Genomic DNA, 17,082 nt, shown 5'->3' with positions numbered 1-17,082 from the left:
GAAGAAAGGCATGTCCTTATCAGTATTATGTTATATGACCAATACATGTGTAGGTCAGACAGTGTCACCATAGATACCATATCCATCTCCCATGATACTTCATCTCATATCGTATGACAATATTTTGACAAATGGATAAGAACAATTGAAGAATATTACACTGCATCTATGTGAAGATGGCCAATACGTATTTTAAATTGATCTCAAATAGGCAACACTGAATGTAAGAAACCAGAAGGCAAAACTGGAACTGGACAGACCACCTAAATTTTTTATGAAATAGCGGAATATTGCTGAGGTGCCAACAGCAGGTTGCATACAGGATCCAAAGCAGTTCTTATATTGTTCTAAGCGCATAAATGTGTGAAGTATGCCCTCTGCAGGTTGTTTAATAATTATGGATTAATGCGCTGTTCAGCCCCTCTATGTTCTATGCTTTTTATTGCACATCATAGAAATTATACAGATATGATTATTATACCGATTCTTATACAGATTTGAAAGTAAATGCTCAGTTGCATTCTTTGGAAATTAAGTCATTATCTGAACCCCAGACTAAATTTGAAATATTCTTTCCTACATAGTAATTTGACATACTAGATTTTAAGCCAAGATAATTCTGAACCATTAAAAATGTTTAAAATTATGCACACTCACATGAATATAACTTAACTTTCTATATGGAATATTTAAATGTTTACATTTGTGAGTTGTTTTATGTATTTATTTACACATTTTAAAAAAAAATTTATGTAATCTTTTTCTAGTTTTTATCTGATGTTGGCAGACTTAACATAAACAAAAATACTAAGTTTATTAAAGTTAATAAAAGACAACATGACCTCTTGATTTTTCACTGATCTTTATTTAAAACCTGATATGATAGCATGTTAGAAATTTCGGTTTGCTTGCAGTGTAAATGAATCTGAAATATTAGCATTGTTTTCAATGTGACAAATGAAGCCACATTTTAATCTTCCATGTCTTTGGTGTGTTTCCCATATAAACGTATTGTTTAATAACAATATTGGTCACAGATCAAGTGTATCACAATAATTAAGAATTTAATAATATAGTATCAAACAAACCAAATTATATACACCATACAAAGAGCTGCGTGTCTCAACCTTGACTCTCTTAGCCCCTGAAAAGTGTCTGAATAAAAGTATTAAAGGAAATTAAGCTGGTATTACTTGTCAGTAAGGTCCGTTTTGAAAGTGATCACAAAACAGGAAAGCTGTCTGTTTCTCCTGCTGGCTTGGTCCAAGTTCAGTAGCAAAAAGAGTCCTCCACAGGAAAATGCAGTACCATCAATACATTTACAAGACAAAGAACTTGTACATATTTAAACAATGCAGAGCATTATAAAGGCTTTTCAACACTTAGAAACAGATCCTCTCTCTTACATCTATCCAGCGATCACAATTGGATATGGCCAGGAGGATATTTTAAATAACATGTTGATCAAGTTTGGTCAAACACTTAATATATCAAAGCCCTCACAGGCCACAGTTGTCTCGCTTGTTCTTATTTATTGTAAGACCGTGGTGGTTTTGAACACTAGCTCCTTGTTTAAATTGCATTGTGAGTGTGTATTGTAAGTACAGCAACTGCACTGATCTATGAAATCTTGCAGCTCGTCCGTGTGCAGTTCTGGGATGGACTCAGTGGCGGGTAGATGAATTTGGATTTTTTGGTTCCGTTCCTTTTTTTAGCACTACTAGCTATGACCGAGTAGGAACGGCCGTGCATCATCCTGGCGTTGAGACCGTTGGCCATGGAGAAGGACTTCAGATGGCTCTTTAAGGCAACAGGAAGGGGAAGTTTGTCCACAAGGTGCACTGGAGTGCAGGAAACGATAGAACGACAGCACAGGTCCTGCAGACTCAACACTGGACAAAAGAAAAGAACAGGATCAGGTTAAATGCAACATATTAGAGACCATAAAAACATCCTCAGTTCACAGGCATGGAAAAATGTTAGATATTATTTCTTCATAAAATACTGCACAAATTCAAATCTGTCATTATATGGTTTATAATAGTCTGTCAGCAATGTTTTAAAGGATGAAGTCATTCAATGGAAACTTCAATGGAAAGTTATTTTATCCTATTACTTGGCCTTTAAATAATCTCAAGTCAAAATAAACATATAATGTTTTATTCAAACGCCTTAACCTAAGCTAAGTAAATGTTTTCGTATCGCTTGACCTTCTTCCTAAAAGCATTCTTCTAACATAAACCAAAACTATGATTATTAAGAGCTGAAATGTGCTGTGTGGGCGGCTGGCTGTTACATTGATATTTGAACACTGGGTGTCTCCGCTGAGAGCAGTATAAAGTCTCAAAGCTTTGCATATTTCAGGTTTCTAAAGCGTTCCTTTGGACTATACATAATTGCAGCATTGGTCTGAGGAAAAAACTTGTATTGCTGTTGCTTATGTGGTCATTCTCAGAAAAGGCTCCACTAAAAGGTCTGCGTTATTCTATTACAGCGTTCCTTAATACATCATTTAATGTCAAAAGCATTTATGGAGAAGTTTTTTTTTTATTCCCGGAGAGAACATTTCCAACCTCAACAACATAATGAGTCATAGGGAGATGTTGATGGAAGTGTAGTGAAACAAGACAGCAATGGTATTGTTGTGAACTACTGATGATTGTAGAGGTTTAGCTGTCTTTTCATTTGATTTACATTTATGTAACTGAAAAGCGATATTTTCACTGTAATAATTGTTAAAATAAAAATACATAAAATATAAAATAAAATATATTTTCACAGAATGATACTGTTTGGCATTAAAAATATAATATAATATTATATTATGTCTGTCATCAACAATTCATTTACAAATTTCTTCTTTAACATATTATTCAAAAATTAAAAAAAAGATGTTGTGTTTCTGTAAGGACATATACGCATATGAATTTGTATTTCACACTTCCACTTAACATATAAATTCCTGCACTTAGTTTCTCAATTATGTTAAATAGGATATTTTGATAGAGAATGATTTGTTTAAATGATTTTTGCATTCAGATTATACAATATGTGCAAACATGGGCAAAAAAAATGTTGTTCCCAATCTTATAGTATATCTTAGTGTTTCATTTTTGATATTAACATGTTTTGAAGTAACTTGTAATGTAAAAAGATACAGTAAAATGAGAATAATAATAAGAAATGTTATAATTTAATAGGAATATACTGTATTTCATAAGAATATATATTTTTTAACCTATTCACCTCTAGTAACTTCCCAAAACAAGTCCTTATACAAAAGACATAAAATATTCTTACTAAATATATATTTCTTGTAAAAGAAAATAACAGTGTTTTGTAAAGTAACTGAAATGTTTTCTGAAATTTACAAGAAACAATCAATCAAATACATATGATAATTACAAAATATCATTCCACATTCCATATTGTTTTGTGTTATTATATTTTTTAAAATATCACATCGCTACAAAAGTGAACCTCTGAGTCCCAGTTAGATAATGTCCATATCATACATGTCTGAATGTAAAAGACATAGCCCTATTATAAATAAATGATTTATTTTTATTTTTTATATGAAGCCTGACCATAGAAGCTTGTTACCTTTATTGGGTCTCCAAAGTCGCTCCATACCATGCCTCATGAGCACAATTCGGGCCAGCTCAGTGAAGGACTCAGTAATGTTGAAGTTACAGAGAGGGCTGACCTCAAAGAATGTGACGCCCAGTCGCTCTGCGAAAGCCTGGGCGTGCTCGGTGGTCACCTGACGCTTATAGGCCAGGTGAAGCCTGTTTCCCACCAGAATCTTGGGAACACCTGGTGCATGCTGGGTAAAAACAACAACAACAACAAAAACCCTTCAGGACTTCAGCACTCTTCAGGACATAAGTGGTTTGCTGATTTGTTTTATATTATTATGTCAAGACAATCACTTTAATAATAAAGCAATTTTGAATCAGCCTCCTGCAAGTTACTATCATGTATGATTGCAATGATTATAAGCATAACTGTTGTTACTGAGTTGCATAACATGCACATTTACTGAAATACAGAGATGCACATCTATTTTAGCACTTTCTCAAGATGACTAGCTTATGTTTTATTCAATGTAATTTAAAAGCCACTAGTATGACCTCATGTCTTTTTATACCCTTAATCATAATGCACTGCATATTTAACATGCTAAATACTGTAACTACAGTAGTTTTGACCTGATTTTACCTCATCAATCTCTTTAATCCATCTGTCGATGCCATCAAAAGACCACCGGTTTGTGATGTCATATACAAGGATAACGCCCTGAGAAACAAAATTAAAACTTAAATTAAACTTAAATGCACTTTCAATTCAAAATGAAAGAAAAAAATGAGACCATAAGCTTTTGAGATCGAATTAGATGATCAACGTTTTTCAAAGTCAGGATGGTACTGGACGTGGTGTTATTTAACATCTCATGCAGTATGTGACTAAAATTGTTGGCAGAGACGTTTACGATGTAATGTCAATACAGACTGTGGCTTTGCTCCAAGAGTTTCTGTTATTAGGATATCTGTGTTTGCCAGAGCCAGGAAATGTCATGTCAACAATACCAGTCCACTCCGATTTATAGCATACCACACTCTCAACAGGAACTGCTGGTCATTGGGTGGAGTGTTTAACAACTGTCTAGGAACACTGGGATTTCAGAGATATTTAAAAGCCATTTCCTAAAGTCTCTTTGCATATGATATACAATGGGCTTACACACAACCACACAAATGATGTCTGATGAAAATCATAACAAAATATAATAGCAATTATAAACAATAATAATAACAATTATAAAGAAAATAATGAAAAATAAATATTTTTAAATATAATTAAAATGAATTATTTTTAAATGAATAACTATAATTATAAATAAAATAATGAACAATATTTTTACATATAACTTCAATTATCTACATCTAGGACAGCTATTCACAAACTCACAAATGGTGACTGATAAATAATTTATTATATTTACATTTATGAATAAAATAATTAAAAATAACTTAACATTTTATTTAAATGAATTCAAATAAATAATTATAAATATTCTTATATGAATATATTAATTATAATTATAATAACTTTTATTATAAATAGCTACTCATTGTATTTTTCCAAAGTGTTTTTAATAATTTATTGCCGTTATACCTGTGCTCCTCTGGAATATGAGCGGAATATGGTGCAGAATCTGCCTTGTCCTGAGGTGTCCCTGCAAAAAACAACACAACACAGAGGGTTCGCATGACAAAGAACACATTCATCTTACTTCTGTTCTTCAATACGTCTGTAGCTATTGTCTTTGCCTCTGCCTGGTGGCATGTGGAGCTCTCTGTGGTTGGTGCCAGGGCAGCAGACTTTGAGTAGGAGCAGTGAAATGAATCATTCACCATCCAGAGCTGAGCGCAGCACCAAGATGTGCCAGTCATGTTGCAGCGGGAAGGGCTGGAGTATCACAAACACTCTGCTCTAAAATGCTTCGTCTGTCAAGGCCAGATTATCAATAATTGATTCCAGATTCTTGCAACAAGCTCAGTTCTCTTAAAATGCGGCAGAATTTATAAACAAGTTCTAGGCATGGCTAGTGGGATTGACCTGGCTGAATTTTTAATCGGAAGAGTTTGTTGAGGAGCACTGTAATTAACATAGCCAGACGTTTGGCATGTTCACTTCATATTTTGGAAACCAACGGGATCTTATTGAGTGTACACAGGCATGATGGAATGGAGGGGGTGATCTTTAATCTCTCTTCATGCTCGGTTTGAGTTCAAGAAGATAATAGGAGGAAATCAAGTTGAAACTTTAAAGTTCAACATGTATTTCTAGGTTCTGTCAGGTGCTGCAGTCATGGGTTTCCAGTTTAAAAGGAAAAGTAACTGTGATGTAAAGCTACTCACCAAAGCTGGAGCTTGACTCTGCGTCCATCGAGCAGTATGGTAGTTGTCTTGTAGTCAATTCCTACAAGTGAAGAAGAATAGCAAAATTATTAAAGGTGAAGTGTCTAATTTCTGCAGTACTAGCATCATCAAGTGCAACTGCAAAAGTAATGACTGTTTTCAAACGGGATTCCTGTCTGTCATTGGTTAAAAAAAAATAGACAGTACCTCTCCAAATTCACACTATTGGTTGAGCCAATAAGGCAGGTTAGAATGTTCACATAACACAGCAAACATTAAACTATATGTACATTAAACTATACTATAAGCTAAAAAATAAATAAATACACATTTCACCTTAAACAGTCAAATGTATGGGGTCAGTAAGATTTGCATTCAATTGATCAACAATGTCTTTACGTGTAGCAGTAAAGTCATTTATAATGTTACATTGATTTATATTTCAAATAAATACTGCTCTTTTGATGTTAATTTTCCTCAAATAATCTTGATGATAATATTTATCATGGTTTCCACAAAAATATTAAACAGCACAACTGTTTTCAATATTGATTATACTCAGAAATGTTACTTGAGCACCAAATTAGCAAATTAGAATGGTTTCTGAAAGATTATGTGACACTGAAGTTTGCAGTTATGGCTAATGAAAATTCAGCTTTGCTACCACAAGAATAAAGTAGATTTTAAAATATATTACAATAGAAAAAAAGGTATTTTAAACTGCAATAGTATTTCACATTATTTTTACTGTATTTACGATTAAATAAATACAGCCTTGGTCAACATTTTTTCCAAACACATTTAAAAATTTTACTATGTGACTGGTTGCCAGGGTGTTACTATGCAATTACTAATATCTTCTGGTTGGTTTTTAGCATGTTATTATTATGTGGTAGGGGGTTCTAGGCAGTTGGTTAGTAGTCCGAGTCAAAAGATTCCACTTCCAAGTCTAAATGATATTCTGGTCCCTGCATACAGCTATTTAAAGGGTTAGTTCACCCAAAAATTAAAATTAGCCCATAAATTACTCACCCTCAAGTCATCCTAGGTGTATATGACTTTCTTCTTTCAGACGAATCCAGTCGGAGTTATATTAAAAATTGTCTTTGATCTTTCAAGCTGTTTCATGGCACTCAGCGGGTGTTGCATGCATTAGTCCAAAAGAAGTTAAATAAAAAGTGCCTCACACGGCTCCGGGGGTTGAACAAAGGCCTTCTGTAGCGAATCGGTGCAAAGAAGAAAGTCATATACACCTAGGATGACTTGAGGGCGAGTAATTTATGGGCTAATTTTCATTTTTGGGTGAACTAACCCTTTAATTGTCTGAAGGGCAAAATTTAGTTCGTTCATTGAACCCCTGAAAAATGTTCCAGGGAAAGTACTGCATATTATGTTCAAATAAAGACTACATTATTTTACTCTTAATAATATTTTATTTACAATGTCCCACTTTTGATCATGCATTTGGGTGACAGCAACTACGATTAAGTGACGTCTGCTGGTATGAACATGACACTCGAGGAGGATGCCTGGGCTGAGATTGGAAAGCTTTAGTGTCACCTCCGTGGGGGTTCCAGGTTCCACACACATACACACTGGTATTCTGAACGCTCTTTATCCTAGGGAATTTCAGAGCCCATCACACATTCCACTGCGATGAGAATGAAACCCAACACTGTGAAAATATACATGGAACAACTGGGAGATTCCATTAAAGTCACAGAAAGAGGATTTGAAAACACCATCAATGTCACTAAAGAATGGAATCAAATGAACCAATCACAATCCCAAGTCACCCTGTGAACTGTGAGGTCACTTAGAGAGTTACAGCATATCCAAAGGTATGCGCTAATGGTGAGGTTTAACCCTCATGTTCTGCACATTAAAAATGAAGTATCAGGTACTAAGTCCAGTCCTCAGTGAAAAAATAATGCATTAGTTCTGTTTGGGTCTCAGATAATACATCTATAAAACATGATAAATGCAAAAAAATCTATATTTGTGTGATGCAACAGGCTATTATTATTATGCTTCAAATAATATCTGTTAAATGGGTTTTAATTAGGAAATTCAAATGTTTGGGGTCGGTCAAATTTTTTTTTTTTATGTTTTATTCTCAACAAGGCTGGATTTAAGTAAAAACTGTAATATTGTGAAATATTATTACAATTTAAAATAACCGTTTTCTATTTTAATATATTTTAAAATGAATTTATTCCAGCAAAGCTGAATTTCCAGTACTGAAATTATTCTATGTTGATTTGGATGCGAAACATTAAATGATCATTATAATAAATGTTGAAAACAGTTGTGCTGGTTAATATTTTTGTGGATACAATAATAAATTTTTTCCCCCCACAATTCTTTGATGAATAGAAAGTTCAAAAGAACAGCATTTATTTGAAATAAAATTTGTTTTGTAACAATGCAAAATTCTTTACTGTCACTTCTGATAAAATTAATTTGTCACTGCAGAATAAAAGTATTAATTTCTTTAAAAATGGCTTGGTTGAACAATAAATACTTAAGTTAATTAGATGACTCTTACTTCAGTACAAAAATATATTTTATCAAATAAACATGACCAGCGCTTACATCATATTTTCCACCACAAAATAAATATTTTATCAAGCTTTTGATAAAAGACTTATTGTGAATTATTTAATTTAATGTGAAGCATCACATTTAGACAAATATTGTATAACATCAGCTCTCTAGTATTTTTTTCTTTATAAAAATGTCTGCCTGTAGGATGCAGTCTTCCTGTTTGTGTGGGCAAGCTCTGATTCATCCTGGCAGATTTTTTCACACTAACTCTTTCTGTCTCCCCGCGCAATTACCCTGCTCTGCACCTCTCCTCACCTCCCTCACAGCAACCAACAGAGAGCCATAGACCTTTTCTGACGGGATTACACATACGCTGGATCAACAGGAGTAAGTGGATGAGGATGAAGCCTCCGTGGATAATGGTGTTCAAAATCTAGAGCTGAGAGAGGAAACAGTTGCTAACACTTACTGATCCATCCCCATGCAACTTCAAGTCACGAAGTTATACACAAACCAAAAATACTGCAAGCTGCTTTGTGGCCTGTGGAGACATTGTGGTTGACCTCAAAAAACATCAAACAGATCAGCCGGATTTTAAACCAGCATAATTAAACTCACATAGACCTTAGCCAGGGTAGACACCATAGTTAAAGTAATTTCTCCCTCATTAAAAAATAAATAAAAATAAAAATAAGCAAATAAAAAGTACATTTAAACATTTTTTTAAATCATGTAGACCCACATGAAGTAAAGACTGGAGTCGTATCAGTACCAAAATTGGCTGATACTGAAATTCTATATTCATTTTTAGAAATTAAAGAGACAGTCCTCCCAAAAATGAAATTTCTGTCATCATTAACTCACCCTAATGTTGTTCCAAAACTGTATGCAGTTCTTTCATCTTCTGAACACAAGATAGATATTTTGAAGAATGTTGATAACTAAACATTTTTGGTTCCCATTGACTTCCGTTGTATTTTTTGTCCATACAATGGAAGTCAATGGGAACCAAAACCATTTAGTAACTTGGGTGGACTATTTGGGTGGACTATCCTTTTAAAAATAAAATACTAAACTAAAATCAAGTCACTTTAAATGCTATAGGTGAATTTAGGCATAATAGCATGATATACAGTATTCCTTTTAGATTCTCAAGATTATATTTAATAGTGTTAAAAAAATTATTAGTGTTTTTAAATATTAACTTAAGAGTGTGTTAAGGGCCTTTCGCACCGCGGGAACCTTTTCATAGTACCAGAACTAATTGTGGAACTACCCACTTAGATAATAGCAAAGATGATCTAAATGAAAAAAAAAAAGAATACAGAAAATGAGCATGCAAAAAAAACAACATTCATTACCACAATATTGACTGATACCAACAAATTACAAAAAACTCTAATACTGGCCAATGACCTTTCGCACCGCGGGAACCTTTTCATAGTACCAGAACTAATTGTGGAACTACCCACTTAGATAATAGCAAAGATGATCTAAATGAAAAAAAAAAAGAATACAGAAAATGAGCATGCAAAAAAAAACAACATTCATTACCACAATATTGACTGATACCAACAAATTACAAAAAACTCTTAATACTGGCCAATGACCAATATGGTGCCGATAAATAGTACATCCCTAATCAGTAAATATTTGCTTTTTTTGATGTGTGTTGTATCGTCTTACATGTGATCTAAGACAGTACAATTAGATGTGATCTAAGACAATACAACACAGAGAACAGTCTGTTCTTCTACCATTCACAGCCTTGTTTTAATTTGTGCAAAATTCAATATGCCGTCTACCCTGATTAACCTGAAACACATTGAGCAACACATCAGCCTGTACGTTATTTATAAGACAGTGGGATAAATGTTTCAGTGGCACAGAACTGATTTCTGTCTTGGAGAAGAACAGCTGCAAGGCTTCAACTGTCACTGTTCCTTAAAACCAACAGTCAATGCACCCTTTTCATCGTTCAAACAAACAAGTGGCTTGAAAGGTACATGCAAGTGTTTAGATAAACATAATAATGTTCCACTCCTTTATCGCCAGCAAAACCTGGCTGCATCCTCATTCCCCTCGGCTCGGCCACATTTCGCTCAGCAGTTGGAGAGCACAGTTACGTAAGAGCTTTGGCCAGTTGTAATAATCTCTATAAACAGAAATTCCAACAGACTTCTGCTAGTAAGGTTGTTAGGCAAGAGCTCTCCCTGTCTAATCATAATGGAGTTTATCGACCATGTACATACAGTATGCACTTATAAGGATTTTTGTCTTTTCATCGTTCAAACAAACAAGTGGCTTGAAAGGTACATGCAAGTGTTTAGATAAACATAATAATGTTCCACTCCTTTATCGCCAGCAAAACCTGGCTGCATCCTCATTCCCCTCGGCTCGGCCACATTTCGCTCAGCAGTTGGAGAGCACAGTTACGTAAGAGCTTTGGCCAGTTGTAATAATCTCTATAAACAGAAATTCCAACAGACTTCTGCTAGCAAGGTTGTTAGGCAAGAGCTCTCCCTGTCTAATCATAATGGAGTTTATCGACCATGTACATACAGTATGCACTTATAAGGATTTTTGTGAGTTGCTCCCAAGGTTACGATACAAAATAAATACACAAATTATAAAATATGACAGAATAGGATGTAGAAAATGTTCTGAATCTTGTAAGCAACCTAGACAGCAAAAAGCTCCAGCACTGGTCAATTAATTGCTTGCATACCCAATGTTTTAGAAACTGTTTTCCAAGTATTACCATCCTGGCAGAGCTGTTTACTGGCCCTACGGGGGCTATATTTTTTCTAGAGAGTATGTAAATGAATGTAGTATGAAGTCACTTTCACAAGCCTGCAGTGGGATATTAAATTTTCATCACTGTTGCACTAGAAAAGATCAACTAGTTTAAAGTTAACATGAAAACAAAATTGACCCTATTTGATCAATCCCAGATCCACAACCCTGATCTTACTGTGAATTATTAATCAATGTACCTTTTTCCAAAAAGAAGTTTGCTGTCATAATGATAATGTTCTCTTACTCTGAAACAGCTTTCCTTCTTTGTTAACAGCAGGCTATTCATTCTGGTTTGGAAAACACACTTTTCACAATCTACTAAAGTCCCGTCTTGCTCAGAAATATGCCATATTACTAAAGTGGGTTGAGAATGGCAATTCATGTTGACTTTAAAGGAATAGTTAACCCAAAAATGAAGATTTAAAACAGGAAATATGTGGAAATATTACCTAATTACTGTCCTATCATTGTATGAGGATGTATTGGCTTGGCTGCATTAGTTTTTGAAACAACTGATGGAGCAAAAGAAACATGTTTTATGTTTTTTTTTTCAGTACTGTCAATTGATTAAAAAAGTAACTAATTAATGGCACATTTTTTCTGAAATTAATTACGATGAATCCCATCTAACATTTAAGTTTTTAATTATAGTTTTATATTGCAAAAAATTCACATTCAATTTTCAAATTAATGTAGAAACTTCATAGGCCTAAAGACAGTAAATGTTTAATATTTGTTTAATGACATCTTTTTTTATGACTGAAGGCAATTATCACTCATACCAACACTACTGATGTCTCTAGGTTTTTTTTTTTTACCTAATATTTAACCACTGACTATAGCCATTCAACATTACAGTATAATTGAGAGCTATCAATTTTAACATTTATTAGACTTAAAAAAAATAAAAACTTATCATTTAAGTCAACTTAAAACAATCTTCACATAAACCCAATAATAAATGTCATATTTAGCTGTGCCCTTCAGCAAGTAGGAAATATACAGAAATTAAAGTTATCAAACACTAAATTCGAAATTAAATTGATGAATCCTTAAAGCTACAAAAGTTATTGATTTCCTCTTTTTTCTTTTGTTCTTTGATTAACAGACATCACAGCAGCTGGGTTATTAGGTTATTTTGGATGCTTTAAGAGCTGCCACTGCTGAACATGATGCGGATCTGACGCGCATTGTATTTTCTCACAACTCTTTACCTTTTCTGGCATGCTTCAGTTCAGGTCTAAAAGTCTCTACTATCAGAATCGAGCACGCCACGGAGGCAGCCATCAGCGTCGGCGCCATCGCAAACTCTGACTAAAGCAGACGATTTGAATCAGTGTGTGTTTGCTTGGTGTGTTTTTTTTAAGATTAATGTATCTGTATGTCTTAAAGGACTTTGTGTGTCTACTGAACAGTACATGACTGCCTACTATGACTGACTGTGACACAGCACTATCTGAACAGAACATCCTCGTTTGCACATCACTGCCTGTACCTGTATTTGGGTGCTTTATTTGCAAAAATTAACTGTAAAACGTATCAGATCATGATGATGATGTTTTAACTGACTGAAGTTATGATTACTGACTTCATATATTTGAATGTGTTGTGTATTCTCATCCTGGCACGGGACGATAGACTTGACATAAATACGTCATTGCGAATGACGTCATTACGCTAGGGCGTAAAAGAACCTGTGACCCGTTTTTCTGAACCATTTTTTTTGGATTTGTTTATTAAAAACACACTTTTTTTGCATCACAAGCAGGGATGTAACGATGCACTGCGAGCCGGTTGAACATCAATACAAATATGTGACGATTCAAATCGGTTGAGATGTTAAACGAATCGCGATACATTTCGGGGTGGGAGTTTATATGAATGTATCTCTGAGGGGAACTGACTGTTTTTATTCAAGTTTAGCATTCATAAGAGCAGCGCTGCTTTGTTTTCAGTGGTAACCAAGGAAACGCTGTATCACTGCTGTTTCATAAGTGCCACTTGCTGTCAGAGAGTGAATTTGCATCTCATTCAGCTCGTCTGCTGTATTTGTTTCGTGCAGATGTTTTATGTAGTATAGTTTCACAAAACTAAAGTCAGAGCATTCCATTTTTGTTTAAAATGTCAAATTATACAATCTAATTTAGATAAAAAAAAACTGCTCATGCTGCATGTATTCAGCATCTTTGGATTGTGATTCAAATGCAGTGGTTGCCTCTAATTTTGAATGGAAAGAGCACAGGCAAAGCCTTAGTTTGTTTATTGTCTTATTTATTTATTTGATTTGCGGTTTGTTTTAAAATGTCAATTTAGTTTTTGACATATTTGACATATTTCACTTTCACAAAGAAATATGCAGCATTTTGTCCAATCAATAATAACACTTTTTCATTCTAATTTTGTTAAAAAAAGTCTACATGCCTATTTACAAGACACTAATTGATTTACTAAAGTTGTGTTGTGGAGTATTGCGATGTTGTTTTATCAGCTGTTTGGACTCTCATTCTGACGGCACCCATTCACTTCACAGAATCCATTGGTGAGCAAGTGATGTCATGCTAAATTTCTCCAAAGCTGTTGAAGAAATTTGTTGATGAAGAAACAAACTCATCTACATCTTGGAGGGCCAGAGGCTGAGTAAATTTTAGCTAATTTTTTTTGTGTGTGTGTGCGTGTGTGTGAACTATTCTTTTAAGAATATATTAATATGCCTGTCCAAGCAATTAAAATACTATTTAAAGGCTCTTGGTCTAAAGGTGATTTTGTTTCTATAACCTGTTGCCCCTCCTCAAAAAGTGGCTGGCATTCCTTCCTCAGCTGCTTGGATAAATGAGTACACAACTGTGCAAGATCTCAGTCAGCCTCTGACCTTAAATGAACAGGTTGGCTGTCAATTTACTTGCTAAATCGCTTCTGTGTAATCTAAGCTGTTGTAATGCTTATCATACTTTGGACTTTGCCCAAATGCAGTGACAATGAAAAACGGCACATGTAGTGTGTCCTGTTCAAGCATGCATAAAAACAATAAAACAGCATTCTGGAGAAAATATGTAAACTATTAAGAATTAAGAGATCTAAAGGACTGTCACATCGAGAGCTGGTTGCTACTGAGTTAATAAGTGATGTGCAAGTCATTACATACATGTAAAGATGTTGTGCTTTGTTAGTTATGTGATACCAGCCACTTGTTTGCATCACATAAAGAATGTTGTTGGCCTTATAGGCAAGACACATGAAAAATATGTTGTTTAGCTGTGAAAGCCCAAAGGGAGGTTCACTACAGTTGATTTTGTCCCCTGGGAAGAGTTACTTTTTCCAAAACAGGGAGTAACCAATAACTACAACTACTGCTGAGCTGTAAATAAGAGCTGGACAAACCAGGGCTAGATGTGAAATGTGATCTTGGTGTTTAATATATGTGGCCTACTAACTGTTATAATAAATTAAATATTTAAAATAAATGTAATACAGATGGCGATCCCTTGTTTTCAGTGTATAAAGATTTTTTGTTTACATTGTCTAGATTGACAACATTTCTGGTGACAAAACAACTGAAACAGTTCACAATACGTGATGTAGATGTACACATGATGCTTGTTAGTTGTATTCTGACTTTCTGATCATCATGTGTATATGACAGAAATGTTAAATAAACTACAATCCATGATAATAGATTCATTTAGAAATGCACAGACCGACTAACTTTAGTTTCATTTGTACAGTAAAGAGATCAAAACTTACCCATATTGTATCCATAGGGTGACTCACTGGACCCATCCTGTAGACTTGCCAGTATTTCCCCTTTCCCAACATCACTGTCTCCAACCAGCAGGAATTTCAGGAGGAAATCATAAGCTTTTGCTGGGCTGCTCCTGTGGTTCATCTTCACATCAGCCCGATGACCCATTCTGGTACATCGTGTAACTGTCCTTTGATGGACTTGTGTTAAATATCTCAGACCACCAGTGCAACTAAACAATATAGCTGTTTTAAAAACAAACCTACATATTCTTCACTAGTCTTTTCTGTTTAAAATGTCATGTCCAGTACAACACTAAAGCTGTCCTATTGTTCAAAGATTCTGGTTGTGGATCCACTGATGCTGTTGCGTCACATTAGTAGGTAAATAAAGAGCCCTCATACGTTTACAGTATAGTAGCATAAGTCAAGTAACTTATTAAAATTGACTGTTTATACTTATAAAAGAAATGTTAATCTTTATAAAACGCTCCTAATGTTTTTCATCTTTACATTTCGAGCAAACCTGGTCCGTTGAGCTCTCTGCCACGATCCCTCTCTTCTATCAGCCTCCCTAAACAGAAAAAAATGTGAGTTTATCCTTAGATTTTCCTTGATTGGTTCCTGTGTGGAGTTGCTAGGGCAGCTCTGCTCTCTCATTGGACATTTAGCGCGTCCATCAAATCCCACAAACGCCCATTTTGTGTTAGAGAGGGTGTGGCTAATTTGCTGTTTTGATCCCATAAGCACTGATACCAGATCAGAGCCCGTATGTTCATCCATTTAGGTTTTATCGCGCGGACGGTTGCTCAACTGATTCTGCGTCAGCTTTCCAGCTTTCCAGCACCCGCGTGCTCGGGTTTGTTGTTTTCCGGGGCACGAAGAATGACGTAGTGTTTGAATGACATAATTTGATTATTGTAGTTTCTAAACAGGTTAAGTTATTGTAGTTTCTCTCTTCTCCTTTTTAAAATCACAGCAATATTTTGAAACTATATTTTAGTCTGATAATAAAAAAGGCTATCAAAATCATTAACGTGAGTTAGTTCTTTTGTGTGTGTATGTACTGTAATGTAACATGTCCCTTTTGGGATATTTGGATATTTTTCTTACAAAAACACATGGATTTGCTACAGGAGGCCTTTATTCACCCCCCTGAGCTGTGTGAGGCACATTTTATTATGGATGCGCACACTTTATTTCACGTCTTCTGGACTGTTGAGAAAAAGCACCCGCTTATCCCCATTGTAATGCTTGGAGGGACCAGGGCTGCGTTTCCCGATAACGGTGTCTCTTAGCGCGCGCTACGAAGACTCTAAAGGTAGGCCTACACCTTAAATAGGGGTATACCTTTCCTAGGTGTGTTCCCCGAACTATACCTTAGGAGGCTGCTTAAGATATACCCTTTTACGTGCGACGTTACCAGGTGCTGTCCATGGCGGTGGTGCTGAATTGGTTGATATCCATGGCTCGAGAATCGATTATTCATTCTATGCACGGGCCGCTTCACTGCGTTATGTGAGAAAGCAGTGTTCTTTATAAAATAAGTGTTTATTTTAAATAAAGTCATGGAACCTTTTCCTGTTAGAACACAAAGAACTTGCGTGAAACTTTTACTTTCGCTTTGCAACATACATCATATCAGGGAAGAAAACCAAAAAAGAAAATTATATTCCTTTCGAAATGAGTGCGTGAACCCGCAACCTCATGCCCAAACCTATCATGAGTATCACTAACTGGCAGTATGCCTTCGCTGCCTTTGAAAGGGCCATTTATATTCTCATAATATATTTTCCATAGTGTCTTAATTTACTCCACAACCAGGGTTGACTGCCCAGCAGCCGCATAACATATTGGTGTAAATCACTCATTTCTGTTATTGGATGACCTACTCAATAAAAACACAACAGGAGAAACATATAATCAACAGCTACTATTGCGGAGAAAAAGATAGAAAGAGGAGAGCCGCCAGCAGCTGAATCTGTCTCGACAAAATCGGATCAACAAGATCTAAAAGCTGCTGAATTTGTGTTTATATATATATATATATATATATATATATATATATATAAAA

The 17,082-nt window shown here is 35.0% G+C and overlaps 1 protein-coding gene across 1 annotated transcript; it reads right to left on the bottom strand.

Moving 5' to 3' along the window:
* Positions 1 to 858: 858 nt before the first annotated feature.
* LOC107722231 (ras-related protein Rab-40B) lies at positions 859 to 15,536 on the bottom strand. The gene is made up of 7 exons (XM_016530511.1): positions 15,522 to 15,536; positions 15,012 to 15,241; positions 5,925 to 5,985; positions 5,179 to 5,239; positions 4,222 to 4,299; positions 3,604 to 3,826; positions 859 to 1,892 (listed from the first exon to the last, which is right to left on the bottom strand). The coding sequence occupies exons 2-7, from the start codon at positions 15,175 to 15,177 to the stop codon at positions 1,621 to 1,623; spliced, it is 861 nt and encodes a 286-aa protein (XP_016385997.1). The 5' UTR covers positions 15,178 to 15,241; positions 15,522 to 15,536; the 3' UTR covers positions 859 to 1,620.
* Between the last annotated feature and the right edge of the window lie 1,546 nt (positions 15,537 to 17,082).

This window comes from Sinocyclocheilus rhinocerous, unplaced genomic scaffold (genome assembly GCF_001515625.1).
Source record: "Sinocyclocheilus rhinocerous isolate Xijiao unplaced genomic scaffold, SAMN03320098_v1.1 scaffold334, whole genome shotgun sequence".
NCBI lineage: Eukaryota > Metazoa > Chordata > Actinopteri > Cypriniformes > Cyprinidae > Sinocyclocheilus > Sinocyclocheilus rhinocerous.
The sequence above is the reverse complement of the archived record's forward strand: the minus strand, read 5'-3'. Positions and strand labels throughout refer to the sequence as shown.

What these genes read in the sequence shown, in the direction of transcription:
- LOC107722231 (XM_016530511.1), bottom strand. Translation starts at nt 15,177, where the DNA reads ATGGGTCATCGGGCTGATGTGAAGATGAACCACAGGAGCAGCCCAGCA. An exon ending in AGAGTCAAGCTCCAGCTTTG is followed by an intron (nt 5,240 to 5,924) that starts GTGAGTAGCTTT and finishes TGTTTTTTGCAG; the next exon opens with GGACACCTCAGGACAAGGCA. An exon ending in CATATTCCAGAGGAGCACAG is followed by an intron (nt 4,300 to 5,178) that starts GTATAACGGCAA and finishes TTTGTTTCTCAG; the next exon opens with GGCGTTATCCTTGTATATGA.